This window comes from Ptiloglossa arizonensis, chromosome 2 (genome assembly GCF_051014685.1).
Source record: "Ptiloglossa arizonensis isolate GNS036 chromosome 2, iyPtiAriz1_principal, whole genome shotgun sequence".
NCBI classification, from domain to species: Eukaryota; Metazoa; Arthropoda; class Insecta; order Hymenoptera; family Colletidae; genus Ptiloglossa; species Ptiloglossa arizonensis.
In genome coordinates this window covers 9,425,112-9,442,402 of record NC_135049.1, presented here as the reverse complement: position 1 = coordinate 9,442,402, position 17,291 = coordinate 9,425,112, and the positions used below count along the sequence as shown (strand labels likewise).

General features: G+C 37.0%; 2 protein-coding genes across 12 annotated transcripts; one reads left to right on the top strand and one right to left on the bottom strand.

Annotated features, from left to right (window-relative positions):
* Positions 1-80: 80 nt before the first annotated feature.
* On the bottom strand, positions 81-17,095 carry LOC143143702 (uncharacterized). 9 transcript variants are annotated; one of them, XM_076305286.1, is made up of 13 exons: positions 16,938-17,095; positions 7,488-7,607; positions 7,271-7,410; positions 7,047-7,176; positions 6,755-6,892; positions 6,306-6,482; positions 5,322-6,229; positions 4,931-5,192; positions 4,388-4,432; positions 3,333-3,481; positions 2,511-2,869; positions 2,167-2,430; positions 81-2,079 (listed from the first exon to the last, which is right to left on the bottom strand). In XM_076305286.1, exons 2-13 carry the CDS (start codon positions 7,602-7,604, stop codon positions 605-607), a joined length of 4,164 nt encoding a protein of 1,387 aa, XP_076161401.1. In that variant the 5' UTR covers positions 7,605-7,607; positions 16,938-17,095; the 3' UTR covers positions 81-604. The 9 variants fall into 9 exon arrangements, with proteins under 9 accessions (XP_076161401.1, XP_076161400.1, XP_076161393.1 ...); XM_076305285.1 differs by having other exon boundaries at positions 4,931-5,466; positions 5,590-6,229; XM_076305278.1 differs by having other exon boundaries at positions 4,931-6,229.
* On the top strand, positions 7,962-16,196 carry LOC143143704 (pickpocket protein 28). 3 transcript variants are annotated; one of them, XM_076305290.1, is made up of 13 exons: positions 7,962-8,096; positions 10,215-10,292; positions 10,851-10,966; positions 11,070-11,198; positions 11,808-12,011; positions 12,204-12,324; positions 12,646-12,794; positions 13,406-13,607; positions 14,287-14,557; positions 14,902-15,028; positions 15,116-15,241; positions 15,325-15,416; positions 15,888-16,196. In XM_076305290.1, the coding sequence occupies exons 3-13, from the start codon at positions 10,854-10,856 to the stop codon at positions 16,070-16,072; spliced, it is 1,719 nt and encodes a 572-aa protein (XP_076161405.1). In that variant the 5' UTR covers positions 7,962-8,096; positions 10,215-10,292; positions 10,851-10,853; the 3' UTR covers positions 16,073-16,196. The 3 variants fall into 3 exon arrangements, with proteins under 3 accessions (XP_076161405.1, XP_076161404.1, XP_076161403.1); XM_076305288.1 differs by lacking the exon at positions 7,962-8,096 and adding an exon at positions 9,866-9,917 and having other exon boundaries at positions 9,999-10,292; XM_076305289.1 differs by lacking the exon at positions 7,962-8,096 and having other exon boundaries at positions 9,734-10,292; positions 14,905-15,028.
* Positions 17,096-17,291: the final 196 nt, after the last annotated feature.

The following is a 17,291-nucleotide window of genomic DNA, read 5'->3' as shown; positions in this document are numbered from 1 at the left end:
AAAATCATTACATGTGATGAATTCTACCTGTTAGTTTACTCAATATTTAATTAATATACTATAAAACATATAAACTATATATAAAATAATGTTAATAATTTATATATCCAGCGATGAAATGTCACATACTAATAGTAGCATTATGTTTTTTTGTTATTCAGGTTTGATAACATAAATTAGTAGTGCATTACTAACAAACACGTTTCGATAGTTTGTAAAAACAGATAATCTTTTTAGATCTATGTTGTCGTTTTTAATTGTACAAGTAGAAAAGTTTTTACACATTAAATGTAACTTATTTGAATCATTGAATTTACAATAAAATAAAAATGAGTAATTTTACGCTTTTTCAAAGGTATTTCACTACCTTAATAATAATATGTCACTTTTGAAATTCCAGTACAAATTGATTCACCAAGCGTGAGGAGAGGAGAGTGTCATACTCTGCGCTATAAATTGTAGGAACATCAGCTTCAAAAGTACATCATAAGTGTAAGAGATCAAAGTGCATTATCATCTCAATCCACTTCACTTTACTGAGTTTACCATTTGTCTATAAAAGTTTGTTCACAAAACTGCTTCTCCGTTTGGAGAAAATTTAATTTTACAAGATTAGCTTTCCACCGTTCGAAGCTCGTATCTGCGCCACCTGTTCTGGAGTGAGGATAAGCTTGCTTCCATTGGGCAGTGCTAAGGCATAATGGCTTCCAGTTTCATTAACGACCACCACTAATTGCGTATTTGAGGTCTGAACTGGCGTTGCAGGTTTAACGGGCGTTATCGAGATACCCCCTTGACTCATACGCTGTATTATTTGTTGAGGTATCGACCCTTTCGGTGTGCTCACTGTGACCTCTGAGGTAACAGTTGGCTTATGCCTAGACTGAACAGTGTTTCTACGAGATGTAGTCTTCGTTTTCCCAGTGTCAGCCGTAGAACCGGTTTTTTTAGTGATGATCATTTCGATCTCGTCATCACTATCGCTGAGAACGATCAAAGAAGTAGTCTTTGATTGGTTTGAATTTTCTGAAGGCATGTTCGATTTCCTTGGTTTCTGTACCTTGGTAGGAGTCCCGCGTTGTTGCTGCACGTTTCTCGCTGACCTAGAGTTATTGGTTCGTGGGAAGTTTCCTCTGATTGGCATACTGCTTCTTATAACCGCGCCATTAGGATGTGGGTAATTCCGGCGCGATATTGGGTACCTTTGTGGTGGAGCTCTAATCGACATAGTTGGATTGGGATGAATCGGAATGGAGGGATTTCGAGGTAAATTTTGAGCAAGAAATTGAGGATTCGTAGCAATGAATTCACGTTGCGGGTGCGTTGTTGCCACCATGTATGGTACATAACCAGGATGGCTAACGAATTGCTGAGGCGATAACATCTGCGGCCCTGGCGGTTGTAATGATTGAGGAGGAACAAAACCGGATTGTGGATTCTGAATAATATAGTTTTGCCCTCCGTGTACATAGTATCCTTGCGGCATCGGTGGTACGATACTTGAGACTACTGATCCAGGTTGTATGAGTGTATTGGGTGACATTACAGTTGGAGCATTTGATTGCATCACGTAATAATTCATTGGATCAGGTTCGGTTTTCACCATCATGTAATTCGTATTGACATTTGCAGTGTAATCATTATTAGATTGACACGGTGCGTAATCATAGATCGGGCCTTCGTCCTTAATATCCAGCTCTGAATGCACACTTTCCATATTCTCAACATTGTTGATCACTTCAGCAGAAGGCACTGTTTGTTTAGAATTATTCTCTACCACAGCCTCATGATTCTCAACCACAGGTTCATGATTCTCTACCACAGCCAAGGGATTCTCCACCGCAGCCTCACAATTCTCTACCACAGTTTCATGGTTTTCTACAATGGTATTGACATGGGAATCTTCTGGATCGGTCAAGTTCTCCAATTTACATATTTGACCTTCTTTGACTACAGGTATTTCTTTGTCATTATTCGTATTCAAAGGAGTAGTCACTGCTGACTCTGCTGCTCCTTGTAATTCATCAACTTTGATACTTTGTAACTTGTGCTCGAATGATTTTAATCTTCTATTGGCAGCTGGAAGAAGAAAATAAACATACTCGTTATTTACAGAAAATTATTTGTTATATTTTTAGTAAACTAGTTGCATATCCGTATACTTACACGGACGTTTATTTTTCCTTTTGCGAGAGCTCGGTAGAATCCAATCTTGGTCTGAGTCCTCCTCGTTTGTCCGACTGTCAGCGTATTTGACTTTCGTCCCAAAGTAAGGAGTGGATGTACCGGCCTGTGCGCTGGGAGCCGCGTAGACTGCCTCAATGTTGGCCCATTCTTCCAGCTCGTTCTCCTCGATCTCGTCATCTGAATAAAATTGTTCTGTGTAGGAGGAGATGCCACGGGCTCGTAATACTCTTCGAGTTTGTTGTTCTGTTCCAATAACCAAAATAAACCACTTATTGACATCAACAAATTGAAGCATTAATATTCATCAGACGCTTTATTCCTACCTTCTTTGTAGTTGGACTCTTCTTTCGTTTCTTCTTCAGCTCCTGCGCTTTCCTGACTATTGTCTTCGCCTCCTTGCGTTTCGTTTTGCACACTTTCACCTTTGTGCTCTCTGTATTCTTGTTGATCGTGTTTATCGTCTTCTGCGTGGCTGACACGTTCCTCTTGGTGTTCCTCGTTCTTGATGAAGCTGCTTTGGGAACCAGCTGAGGATAAGGTAGACTGCGGTAACGTTTGAATCGGTGCATCTCCGGGAGTTGGCAGTGGATAGCCCTGCGATCCAAGAACCCACCAATTAGAGCCGACACCCTCCCCAGATGAGTCCTGACACTCCACACTGCTACAACATACAGCATCTTGTCTGCTCGACAAAGAAACCAATGTTACTGAAATAATGTGGTTGAATTCCACTTTATTGTTCATAAATAGATTGTAGCAATTCTGAGAGATTTCAGGTGTGATGAACCTTTAATTTATGAAATTTATGTACATCGGGCGGCAAAAAACTTGTCGTCTCAACGATTTGGACTATACAACAGTGTACAACTCCCAGTTGTCTCTCTGAGGGCAGTATTCATTCATTTGTGATACTATGGACAAGTTTTTTTCCACCCAGTATCATGAGATAAAATAAATTGCTATTATCAGCAATTGACTTTCTTTCTAAAGACATGATCAAAAACATTCAGTATATTCTTAATATTTTAAAAACACTATCTTATTTCCAGATTAACTTAATGTGATGAAATAAATGGTACTGATAGAATTTTATGTTACCAATATTATTACAGTATGTGCTTTGATAGGAATAAAAATAAATATACCCGGCTTTTAATTTGCCTAGTTCCTTCTGGAGTCTTGTTCTGGCTTTTTTTATCGAGTCACGCAAAGCTGGTTCCATTTCCTTTAAAGAATTCAGTAGAGATGACAATTTCTTGGCCAGTTTCACTTCACACAGAGGAATTGGCTCATTCTGAAAGAATACCAATCCGCTGTTATATTAAATGTTAAGTCAATTAGACTGATCTGAATGATTGAGGAATACACTTGCGTCGGTATTTAAGTTGTCATCTTGAATTTTAATAGATAAGAGACAAATTTCAAGAAGAAATTTTTTAACTTCTCTAACTATTTACTGATTCTGTCAGACAGTTGTATTTTTTTCCTGCCTCATCAAACAAATTGTTTATGTTTCTTATATGCAATCGTAATGCAATGATTTTGCTTTTACATATTTCTAATTGCTTATATATTCATTAGTATTTGATTACAAAATAAATATTCATTTGGGTCAACTTACAACAATGCCTCTCACAATGTCCAGTAGTTATACCTGCCACTTTACTGTGTCTTACTTGCTCCCACTGTTTCTTATGCTTTAAATGTATCTTACTTTCGTCCCGAAGTAAACAAAGGTAAGTGATCTGGAGATAGATAACGACGTAATTTGTGCAACGCTAGCTCCCCGCGAGATGTCCTGACGCGGTTCCTAGCCGGGATATTATGCAAAGCATTATTTTACTTTCCAACTAATTTAAAATGCACAACAACTTTTGAAAATTAATGTTACAATGTATTTGATGATGTCAGCTCAATACTTTAAAAGTAACTGAAGCCTTTGTCCATGATTACTGTAAACAGTAATAAAATATCAGAGGTCAAATCAAACCATCATTATAGGTAAACATATCTATATAGTAGAATACGGCATTCTTAACATAAATACTGACACAAGTGTAGACTGCACTATTCCTTTGCCCCTGTATCTCTCATTTCTTCTTCCAGCCCGACTGTTTCTTTTTTTTTTAAATAGAAAGCGCAAACCGGCAAGCACACTATCTTTCTCTTACAAGGATAGATCCCCAATTGTGACACTCACTTTGTAATGGACTTTTGCAGATTGATGGTGCTTGAAATACTGAAGCTAATGTGATAATTTTTCGTTAAAAGACGAAAAATCGAATCCGCCAGCTGCATTGAGTCGAGGATCGGTAGAAAATTTTTCTCGGAACTGGTGAAACTCAAACGGGCTTCCCGAAGAGGACAGTGAATGGGATACAACATCGAGAAAGAGCGATATAGGCCGAAATTTCTAATCTCACTAACGCAATATAAAATTTTGTATACTTTTCATTATATCTTCATGAGTATTATCAATGGATTCAGAAGTGTATCATTTTATGCATAATTAAAAATAATACGGTTGTGGTCATGTTTGGACTTATTTTCACTAGAAAAACTTTATTGATCCTTTGATAACATTGCCATGAGGATGTAATGATAAATATAAATATTTTAAGTTTCATTAGAGAATGAAATTCGATACCGGTGAAATAAATTCAACCGTGAAAATGTTTGCGAACATTCTTGAGTTCAAATAACAAAAAGCAATGCGATTGAAAATGAAAAATGAATTACGTACGTCATCATCGGTATCGGCACTTGGACTACTCTTTTGTAAGAAAGTAGATATGAGGTCCTTTAATGAACTAATGCTGTCAGCTACAAGTTGAAATTTTGAAACACCGAGTTCCAATAACATCTCATTAAAATCCTCCACTTCTTGTGTCCAGCCATTCGTTTTGTCGTTCTTCATTTTTCGAAGGTTATATCCGATTTCACTGTCCTCGTCAAAAGAGAAATCATCCTCCATTGCTTCTTTCTGCAACATCCTTCTCAATTCGCTTAGAGAAAGATCATTGTCGTCATCAGATTCTATCTCGTTGTTATCCATACTTTTACTAGTTTGATCTGATTCTGCTACATTTCTGTCTCTAGTATTCAGATTATTTTCTTTCTCTTCTTTAACAAACCTTTTATTTTGTTTTATACTTCTATCTTCCTCGGTTTCATCAATAAGACTAGCGGTATCTTCTGGTGTGCTCTGATCGGTTCTGGTTTCACTTAACTTTTCATCGTCAGATTTTGATATGGTTGATATTTGGTGCGTCTCTCTAACTGTGTGAAAGTTACTTGAATTTTTATCACTCAACTTTAAGCATTCGGCGCTGATAATTTCATTTAATTTCTCATCATCAGTCTTTGAAATACTAGACAAATTATCGACAGATTCGCTTTTACCTGTACAGAGAACCATTGGATCTAAATATTGTCTCATTGGGTTTAATTCTAACTTGGCTTGTGAGGTATGCGTTGATGATGCATTAACATCATCTGTCCCCTTTTCTTCACTCACTTCAGACTTCAAATTACTTAATATTCCGCTAAGTATTTCTATATTACATTTGCTACTACTGCTTTTCGAGAATCCTTTGAACATTCTTTCAGCTGATCTTGTGTCAGAAAACGTTTCGGCTGAACTATTTGTGTCGTAACCACTCGTCTTTATATTTTTACAGTGTGTTTTATCAGGTTCTGTACTCATTTCCGAACACTTTGATAAACTTCTCGACCTTTTCCCATTGATAGTGTCTAAATTAATTTTATTATTATTATTATTGTTATTATTATTATTATTACAGGTGCTTGTACTACTCAGATTTGTATCTTCATTAATTAAGGAGCCCGTAGCGCTGTCGCTAGTACACTTGCAGTCGTTTAGATCCTTTTCAATGCATTTATTTACTTTCTTTCTCGATTTTGAAGCCATGCCAGTGCTCCATCGTGTTTTTTTCTTTTTATATTTTGCTCTTTTCCTCACTAAGTCAGTCGCCTTCAGAACTTTATTTTCCGTATTTGTTTCCGACTTTGGCTTGATAGGCTGGAATAATAATCCAATTGATAAGAAAATACATAATATGGTGAGGATTGAACAATTTATTTTTAGTGCATACTACCTTTACTGCAGATAGAATTTTATTATCAAGACAATGCCTATAGATTCGTAGATCACTATTAAGAAATTGTGGGAAATAAATGTATCTTGCTCCATAGCGATCAGTTCCTAAGAGGGTTTCAAACTGGTTTTCCCATGGTTGCTTAGCAATTTCCTCTTGCACAGTTTTCCGAGTGTGCTAAAAAATTTGATCTCTTAAAAATAGAAGTTTAATGTATTTATTTATTCACATTATGAAAACAAAAGTTATTGATTTTAAATTTAGTGTTTAGAATTTGTTAAAAGCTTATGTAGCACAGGAATAAATAACTGGGTCACTGTATGGTAAAAGATTATATTAAGTATTAGTTACTCCAATTTCTTAATTACTGTAAAAAGAAATTAGAGGAAAAGGTGGATCTGTAATAAATATTTGTTCTTTTAGAGCTAATATAATTCTTTTTATCGTACCATGACTGTATCACAGACTGTTTTCAGAAGCCAGACTTTTTGTTTGAAAGTTAGCTCCTCAAAATCTTTGCCATTCAGCAGAGGAGCATCAGGGAAAATGTTCCAGAATTCTGGCTCAACACCAATGGTTTCTAGAACCTAAAAATCTTTGATCACATTTCTTGTCTGTGACGCATAATGGTGATCTATACATAAAAACACACTATTCTGTGAAATGATTTGTTGTACAACATTTTGCAATACTTTAACCTGATTAAATAACATTAATAATATAATAATGGTAAATGCTTACTTTTACTGCATCCCGATGTTTTCCCTCATAAATTTTGAACCAGCTTTTTAATTTGTAGGCTAAAATGTTTGTCCAGAACTCATATGGCATGGGTGGTATCTTCCTCAATTTTGCTTTGGTGATGGGAGAGCTGAAGTTAAGAAATATAAAGAACTTTATCACAAACTTGACACTTTCCTGTTCATTTTATTTTAAACATTTAATTGGATTATGTATCTTTTTACCTTAATAAGGATGTCATGATATTAGCCAACTGCTTTGAAGCTCTTGGTACTAAAAGCATGCGTTCCATTTCATACATGGATAAATGAGGTATGTTTAGAGCTTCCCTTGCTAGGTGAAGAAAGTGAAATATTTGTGGAAGCTGAAACATAAGCGATTTTATAAAACTTTGTGTGTTATGAAAAGTTCAGGGGCAGCACTAATAATAGAACTATGTACCTCCCACATGGATTCCATTTCATTTCTTGTTTCACCTAGGAAAATATTTTCCTGCTCCCAGTCAACTATTGACTGCTCTTCCCCCTCCAACTTCCGTTTTCTATTTTTCTGCGACATTTTCTGCAATTAATATGTTTACAAATTTTTAGACAAACAAAACACTTGTTTACAGGTTCATAACATTTACTTAGAAATATATCCAGAAATGAAACAAAATTAATAGTAATGTTATTTATCATTAGACAAATGCTACAAATATTAATTTGTAGCATTGATACATTACCAAGAATAGGTCAGAATAATTTAAAAATATGTGAATGTATCATTAATTAGATGAAACAGTGTGAAGTTTAAAAAATTTGTTTTCCTTTGTAGTGTACAATCATTGTTATCTTCTATAACGCTATTAACATAAAATAAACAATGCTGACCTAGTAGAAACTCTTCAGTGTCAATGCAGTTTCAAAGGCCATATGTCTTTCCATTCTATCTTATAAATTAGATCTAGCTCAGCATTTAATAAGCTTTATTAAACTTTGTACTTAATACATATGTCAGCTCTCGTGTTCCTAAGTCCTGAGGGTAATATTTACTTGGAAGCTTGATAAGGTAAGTAAATGTACTTAACAATGGGACTTCCACAAAGTGGATAATTGCTGCATACATTTTTTAACACATTGCAGCCATCGTAATAGAAATTTGATTATCACACTTGCATATGAAATTTCAAAAAATAGGGACAGTTGTCGGTGAAATTAACAAAGAACAATTTTTCATCAAAAGGACACACCAGAATATTAATTTACACATTATTTAAAAAGACAATTAAAGAACTTTATAAAAATATATCATTTTTCATATCGAGAACTTTATGGCTAAATTTTGAAATTATTTTATTTTTCGTGTCTTAGAAGCCGATGATTGATCAATGTTTCTCATGAAAATAACACGAAATTTATGGCTAAAGTTCGTTTCGAAATACTCCCACTTTCGTTACCACCGTGTTGTTTCCTAGTCTTAGACATCTATATAGCCGTGTGATCAAGTCACGTGTGCCACGTTTAATATCGATAAGGCGTTGTTTATCGTGCAACTGTGTTAAGGGCTACCATTAGACGCAGTCACGAAACGTTTCTATTGAACGGGCGTGAAGAATAATTAACATTTTCAATAGGCGGTTCGCGACTGTAATCGTCGCGTAATGCTAAATGACCGTCAACGTGCTCGTAACGTCTTTTCTTATCTTATTGGAAGATCGTGAAAGCCCAGCTGTACACAGAATTGACAACATAAACTATGTATGCTCTCTTGTCGACCTTGCACTCTTCTTTCCTTACATGGAAAAGTCCTCCGTTCTTAAGAAGTGTTTAGAACCGTAACGATAACCACGATCGGAACAAAATTAACTGGCCCTATGTACTTCAATTTTAATTTCATCTTCGTTGTTGGTCGTTAAATTGATAAAAGTGGAGTGTTGCGTCTAGCGTAATCCATAATGGAGAAAGTTAACCTTGAATAGCTAATTAATTTTATACCGACTGTAAGATCGAAATAAACCTACAATGAAATAACACGCTCCCCTAGTGCCCTTCCAAACATTTAATGAATATTTAAAAACAATAAACCCTAGACTACCAAAAGGGAGAATTTAATCAATTTCGAATCTTTTTTTCTAAATTACTGAATTATCAACGCTGGTCTTGTACAATTATTATTTTTATATCGATATTAACCAATTAACCATATTAACCAATATCCGGTAACAATTGTCGACACAGTGAACTAATTATATTCGTAAATTAATTTCCCCTTTCCCGTTCCCCTTTATATTTATATATACACATACAAATGAGTTTCTAATGTTAAAGGATCTCCCACTCGAACGACCTAACTTCTCACAAAGATAACCCTCGGTTACTTCGAAGGGGAGTCTAATGCAATTAATTCGTAATCGCACTTGTTGTTTACGCTTTTTCGACGAAGAAGGTCGAAACGAGTGAATGGAGAGTCCCGGTTGGGTCGAGTACACTCCTCTATCCTTTTGGCCAGCTGAAAGATCTCCTTCAACTGGAAACGATAAAAAACAGTCGTCTGTAATTATCGGTGTCATCGCAGGAGGGAGGGTTTACGCATGCACGGGGAGGGGGGAGGGGCTAAAGGCAACAAGGCACGTGAGGATATCTCGTCCGGTGACGTTAAAAGGATGTCCATTCTAGCGTTCAACCCCAGTCGGTTGACAGGCATCGTTCACCGATAGTTTACAAGGGCCGACACACTTCCCCGGTCACCCTAATTGCGTGAAAATATTTTCTGACCAAACGAGGGGTTCGCCTTCGCGAGGCTGACTGAAAGTGCACAGGGACTTTCGAAACGAGGCGTTTCGTTCACGCGAACGGAACTTGACAAATTTCGCAAAGTTAAACCGATCTGGTTCGTCGCTCCCTCGAGATATTTATTTTTTTATTTTCCTCGTTTGAACTGGCGACAACTTCGATCGTGGATCCTTTGTAGCGTTAGAGGAGAAGTCTCCGGAGAAGCATTAAGCACCGCGACGTCGATGCAATGCCGATCAAGCTCTATTATCGCGATTATTCGAAAACGGATCACAACGAGAACAAGGCAACCCCAGTCGAAAGTTCTTACAGGACGGCCGATAAGGCAACGCTGAATTATTTGAGGGACCACGATTTGAATATACCCTACTCGATCAACACTCTTCATTTGCAGAATCCGTATAAACCGCCCCAACGACTGGAAGGGTACGTCACACGGGACAACTTCAAAGTGCGGCCAGCTTCTGTGAAGGTGATTCCGTCGGTTATTTGTTAACTGAGAACGTCTGACGAAACGTTCGTTCATAATTTCGTTTGATGCATTAAGGTTCACGGTAGTTGATATAAATGTACCGTAATGCACCGATGAATTTCTCTAGACGTCACCTGTAAAGTACACGGAGAGTTGAATGTATTTTTTCAGTCGAAAAGAAAAAAAGCAATATGACCCTGACAATAAATTGATTCACCCGTTATATTTGCGTTTCAGAAAGAAACGTAAGTTAAGAAATGTTCACGGTTATTTATTTATTTTTTTTCATTGAAAGATACATTCCACTCGTATGGTAATATCGGTCCAAGTTCATTAGTTTATCGTAATACGACTTTGAATACGACTTTATATGAAATACCATAGAAATATTTGTTGCTATTCCTCGAAGCTCTTGGAATACATATATTATCAAATTATGTCAGTCTTCCGTTCGAAAAGATTTTTTTCTAAAAAAAAAAGACAGTTAACTAGTAAGAAATTCAATTGAAAATTATTATACGATTAGTAAGATTTCATACGAAATAAATACTGTGCAAGATTATGTACCGGTCAAGGGACACGACATTAAGATCGAGATCCAACAAGAACGCTATATCGAAGAGAGATCTCGCTACGACGCAACATTATGATCACGACAATGATAAGAGCAGAAGGTAATTTGTGCTATCAATGCTCTGATCGGAATAAAAAGTTTCGTACGCTAAGGAACGAGAATAAATTAATAAATATCAATAACCAAAGATACCGTAACATTAGGAAAAAGGAAAGTATGCAGCAGTGTTTAAAAAATCCAGATATAAAAAATGTCCTCAAGCAATACTGCACGAACAGTACCCTTCACGGTTTACGTTACGTCGGCGACTCGAATCTGACGATCATCGAAAGGTAATTATTTATACTTTCAGTTAACCAGGTCTCTGTTCAACACGTTTAATGCGGCGTGAATGCTAACAATGACAAGAAATACCGAACTCCAATGTGAATTGATATTTTCATTGCTTTATTCTATCATCTTTAAGTGTTAGATTTTTTTTTTTTTTTAATTTATTTTCTAGTAGAATTAATTTTTAATATCTCATGTGAGAAAGAAAAAATTCTTTTGGAAATTTTTTTATTATATTTATATAATTTTTATAATAAATTTATTTTACTTCACGGGAATACGCTTAGCTTCGTCATTATTCTATGGCGCAAGAAATACTGACTCAAGGTCAAGAGTGGTTGCCCCCCTCCCCCACTATACCCTATACTATTCCGAGTATACACACCGTATTGTGGTCTGCATGATACAAATGTACGCAATGAGTTATTCAACGTGGAACCCAAAGCATGCATAACAAACTATAATAAAATACACACTGCATGAGATTGTATAAATGACACACACGGGATTGTTGGCGTGTTGAATAAATTTTAAAACTTATTGTACCGTTCAATATCGACCCGAGAATACCCGATTTCGCAACACCATGAACGTTAACGTTTCTCCTCCAGAGTCTTCTGGATAATCTCGTTCACCCTCGCGGTTTTAACCGCCAGTTATTACATTTGGTTTCTGTATCGGAAGTGGGTCTCGACGCCGATCATCATCTCCTTGAGCCCCGAATCTGTGTCCCTGGACGAATTCCCGTTTCCCTCTGTCACCATTTGCAACATGAACAACGTAAAAAATAGCGAGGCGGCGCGCATAAATGCTGGGTGAGCAATCCGTAAAAAAACGTCGATACACGAGTAAAATTATAATTCACTGATAAACGTGGCCTACGTTATTTACGACGTCACCGTAATCGCGCAATATTTAAAAAAAAAAAAAAAAAAGAAAGAAATAAAAATAAAAAAGAAAAAAGAGAGGAGAAACGACGACGATTAAAATAAAACGTTTAACGCTAGGAACGACGCACGTCAGAAACTTCTACTGGAAGACAGGTGCAATTTCGAAACCAACTTCACGGCCTTCAATCTAGACGAGAGCGCGATAAAATGGAACAGCATGCTGCATTTTATGATCAATGTACGTAACGTATTACGATACACTTGCACGCTGTACGGATAGAACAGTGTATCCTGTACTTAATATAACGTGCTTATTTGTATTACCGTAAACAAGATCTGTACAGATATCCTTCCAGACAGTTGTCCTTGAATTAAAGTTTGCGTTTCTATACCAAGAGTCGTCGAAACGCATCGTCTTCAATATTGAACGAATAACGTAAAAAGATCGAAGAAATTGAACGAATTTATTTCTACGGAATTACACGATTTGAAACTCTCATTTCCAAATTCGCATTTTCATCGATATTAATATTTTCATACAACGTTTATTCACTGACAGGTATCTCAGTCCTGCCCGGATATGTTGCACCTGTGCCAGTGGCATGGGAACATAACGGATTGCGAGAAGATCTTCAATCCTACAATGACTGACGAGGGAATATGTTGCAACTTCAACTCTGTTCACCAGAAATACTTATTTTACAATGCGTGAGTAATTTTCGCGCGAGTTAAGGCAGTATTTACAAACGATCGTTACCTTCGAGTAGCATATTAGGCAGAAAATATGGGTCGCTTGATATTATTATATTTTCCCTATGGTAAATTTATTAAAGGAAAACAGAGCGTTTTGTCTCAGGTTTACGTTTGTCCTTCAAACACAATGGTGGGCGAAGCGAAGGAACGAGAGGTGAAGTTGGCAACTAGCCAGACAGTGTGGCGGGGATAGCTACTCAAGTGCCCTTGAGCGCCCAATATTTTCTGACTAGTGATGGGATCAGGGGGGGAAAATTTGTCGATAAAAGTCAAATATCTCAATTCATGGCACAGTTTTTCAAAAATGATTTTTGAATTCTTGGAATTCTTGGATGTTGGAATTCTTCCATGTTCGAATATTGAAATTCAAAAAGAAGAATCTGAAAACATAATGGCTAGCCAATTTGTAGTAGAATAGTAGACGAATGTGTAATCGAAGAAATCTAGAACGAGAAATCTATTTTTCCCTTTAAATTAAACCTAGACTCTATTGTTTTCAACAGAAGTAACTTTTACTCTAATTCAATTTAGAGTAATCAATGTAGCAGTTTCAATGTATCTTTTAGACGAGACTGGGTCGACCTCAACATCACGTATCCGTTCAATAGCATCGATTGGAACCCCGAAACTGGTTACGACGAAAATGTGGTTGCTGATTCTATACCATGGAGGCCGTACGGCGCTGGACAATTCTATGGTTTAACTTTGGTCCTCGATGCAGACATTAAAGAGTATTATTGTTCGTCCACTGCCAGTGTAGGCTTCAAGGTACAATTCGTTTCCAACCGTTACACGATCGTAATCCGAGTATAAATATCGAAATATTATTCAAAGTTTTGTGACCGGAGTAAACAGGACATGGACAGGTTGTAATCGGGCAATGATGAAGTGAAACTCGTGTTCTTGTTCATTCAAATCACTGTTGCTCATCATAAGCTCCGTGAGTTTAGACAGTTCCCCCACTTTGTCTCAGTAGCATGGCACAAGGCATTGCTGATGTGTGTTCGGTGTGCGCATCCCACACTAACATAATATGCTTCTCAACCGAAATGAAAACAATCTACCATGCGGTGAACCATGCGTAATGGGAAGTGTGACCTTCCAGCTACTAAAAAGACAAAAACAAGGCGGGTGTCTAGGAAAGAGGTTGCTCGTATTTAAAAGAATTTCATTTCGTGCACGGAAACCTATTCAGCATCGAATTGCGCCATAGACACACGTACATATTCGTCAGAAGTGTTCGGTATCGTAAAGGTTAAAGGATTCAATCTCGATTGCATTGCCCCCTTTACGAAGTATTTCCTAATATTTGATAAAACCGTGAACGCTTCGCGACCGGACCATTTATTCGTTAAGCTCGGATTTTGTATTTAGGTGTAATACATATAAAACGCGCAAAGATGAAAATGGCACGGTATTTTGCCAAAGAATAGAAGTGTTTTCGCAGATGTTGCTCCACAATCCGGTAGAGACCCCGAAAATAGCAGAATTCGCGTTCACCGTAACCCCGGGTGAGGAGACCAGAGTAATCGTAGCGCCCCGGTTATCGACCGCCAGCAAGTCGATAATCTCTGTTCCCCAGAGGAAGAGGAAGTGCTTCTTCACGTCGGAGAGAAAGCTACGCTACTACAGAACTTACACACAGAGAAACTGCGTTCTGGAGTGTGAGGCGAACTTCACCCAAAAGATTTGCCACTGCGTCCAATACTATATGCCAAGTAATTTTCAATTTCATAAAGGATTGCATAAATTAAGAAAATAAATATCTAACAATGAATTCTCAGGTCCGATTGAACTTGTCGTTAAGTTCGTTCCTTTTTGTAATTATTCAAAGACAAACAACGTACTTCGAGTATTGAAAACTAACGAGATAAATCCATGACCAATCACTCTATCGTTAAAATTAATATATTTGCGTAAATTGTAATATTTTGAGATGTCTCTATACCTGAAACACCTTGCATAGAATTTTGTTCTTAAATATTTAGTACGTAACGCTTCTTTATTTTGATGGAGAGGCGAACCGTGACTCAATGGTTCAGCAATGTTTACTATTCGCTAGCAGAGTCCTCCAACACGCCGATCTGCGAGAAGAAAGACGATGCATGCGCGACGAATGCTCGAAGAGCAATGGAAGTGAAACTTTACGACGACGAGAGTGGCATAACTTCTATAAACGCTTCGGAAACGTGAGTGGTCCGTTTTATCTTCCGCGAAGACACCTTTTGAAGGGGGAGGCGGTAAAGTTCAAAGTTGAAGACGCTATTATTTTACAGACCTAGCTGTAACTGTTATCCGGGCTGCTTCGAGATCAATTATAACGTTGAGATTTCCCAGAGTAAATTAGTACCGAACTTCAACATCGCCGAGAACTACGTAAAGAACAGCAAGCAATATTTCACGTAATGTCGTCCTCCGTCAAGATACACACTGATAAACTTAAGCACGAATTCGATCGCAATTGAAATTCCTTCTCTTTTAACAGTGAAAATATGGCAGTGGTACATCTGTTCTTCGTTGAGTCTCAGTTCACCAAATACATGAAGAACGAGCTGTTCGGATTCACGGAATTCCTCTGTAAGTACGTCAAAGAGGACTCCTGTTTGAATATTAAGTACGCGAAGAAAAAACTCGCCGATGACCTGGATAGGGCCTGGATAATATTTCAGTAATCTGATCGGCCTTTCTTTTTGTTGAAGTACTTTTTCAGACCCCTGAAGCAGCCACCTCGAAACAGAAAGCATTAGTCGCGTAAGGCCACTGAGCGGCTACCCCCACATCGATTCTCATCTCTTTCTTACACCCCACTCATTGTTTTAAAAAAATAGAAAATTTAAAATTGTATCTAGTGTGGTGTTGTACAGTCGGAGAAGTGACCTTGAGCGACCAAAACTGTTGCACCCCGAAAATAATTTTTCTACTCCTAGAATATCGGAATTATTTCCCAAAAAGACGCCACTTACACCCAGAAGCCGATAATAATTTTAATTGAAAAAGCCCGGATCGGAAAAGCCTCGAGGGTTTAATTATGCAATTCTTTGTGTACAGCGAGTACGGGTGGCTTGTTGGGACTCTTCATGGGCTTTAGTTTCCTTTCGCTGGTGGAAATTGTTTACTTCCTAACACTGAGGATTTGCTGTCGCATGTACAAGAATAATCAAACTCCTCGTACCATTCTTCACGTGCACCCGTTAGATTCGAGTCAGAATATAGTTTACCCATTTGTACAATGATCTCCCCTTATACTTCTATTTCCTTTTCCTTTTTAGTAGAATTTTATTTTCATAAGTGTATACGCAACTTGTTAAGTAGTCGTTAAGTTTACGAAATAATATACGAAATATATGATGCAGGGTACTGTGTTATTTAGTTTTTAAAAAATATGTCCCCATTGTAATGTTTTGTGGCCGCGAAATGACAGAAACATTGTACAGTATTCCCTAAAAAATTGTCACGGCTTAATCGCGAGCTGTACATAAAATCGGAAATTTTAAGTTTAGAAAAATTCTTCTAAATATCTTTAAATATTATTAAAGATTACCATATACTTAAATTTTAGCCGAATCTAAAATGTTATTTTAATAAGCGTTCGTTTTAGCATGGACTCTGTGTATACACAACACTTCAATTTTCGTACGAATAACTTTCTTTTTAATTAATTTGTTAAAGTAATCTAAGAGGTCATTGTAATGTTAGAAGTAACAATAACACATTGTACTTTCAATTTTAGTAACTATCTGTTCGGAGAAAGAAATACAACATATTGTGTTTCTGCATACATGTTATAAATCAATTTAAAATCATTGTATCGTCCTATTAAACTTGTCGTAAGTAAATTAAACGTTGATCTATTAATATTTCACTATAATTCCGATGGAAAGCTATATGCCAAACTAGACAACTAGAAGCTCTGCTATAAACAATTATAACCTGTCATCGTAATACAATAATTAGGGAAATTAATCGTCAGAGAAAAAGATCAAATTCTCACAATTGATCGCGTCAACTTAGTTGTTACTTTTCTAAATGTTATAGATCTAATTTTCCGAAACATAATAATACTATCTCGAAAGGTACCTATTCTTATAATTAGCTTACCTTTAGGGTGAGATATCCAATCAAACTTTAACCGTGGTCAGGTAACATCCTTGGGAATATGTTCACGTGATGTCAGGTGGTGACGGCAATTCGGAAATTATTGGAATCCAAAAAACTCAGGTATCCAAGAACTAAACACAGTTTACTATTATCCGCGACGCCATGTTTATTCCTGCACGGGACGGGTGAGACTAAATTCACTTACCGCCGCGTAATACCACAGACTACGGTCACGGCGTTCATCGAACTACTTGCGCATGCGCATCACACTCCGCGAATTTTCAAATACTCCTTTTCATGGGTCTCACTGTCTTTTGATCAAATTTGTACTTTTTATAAATATAATTAAAATAT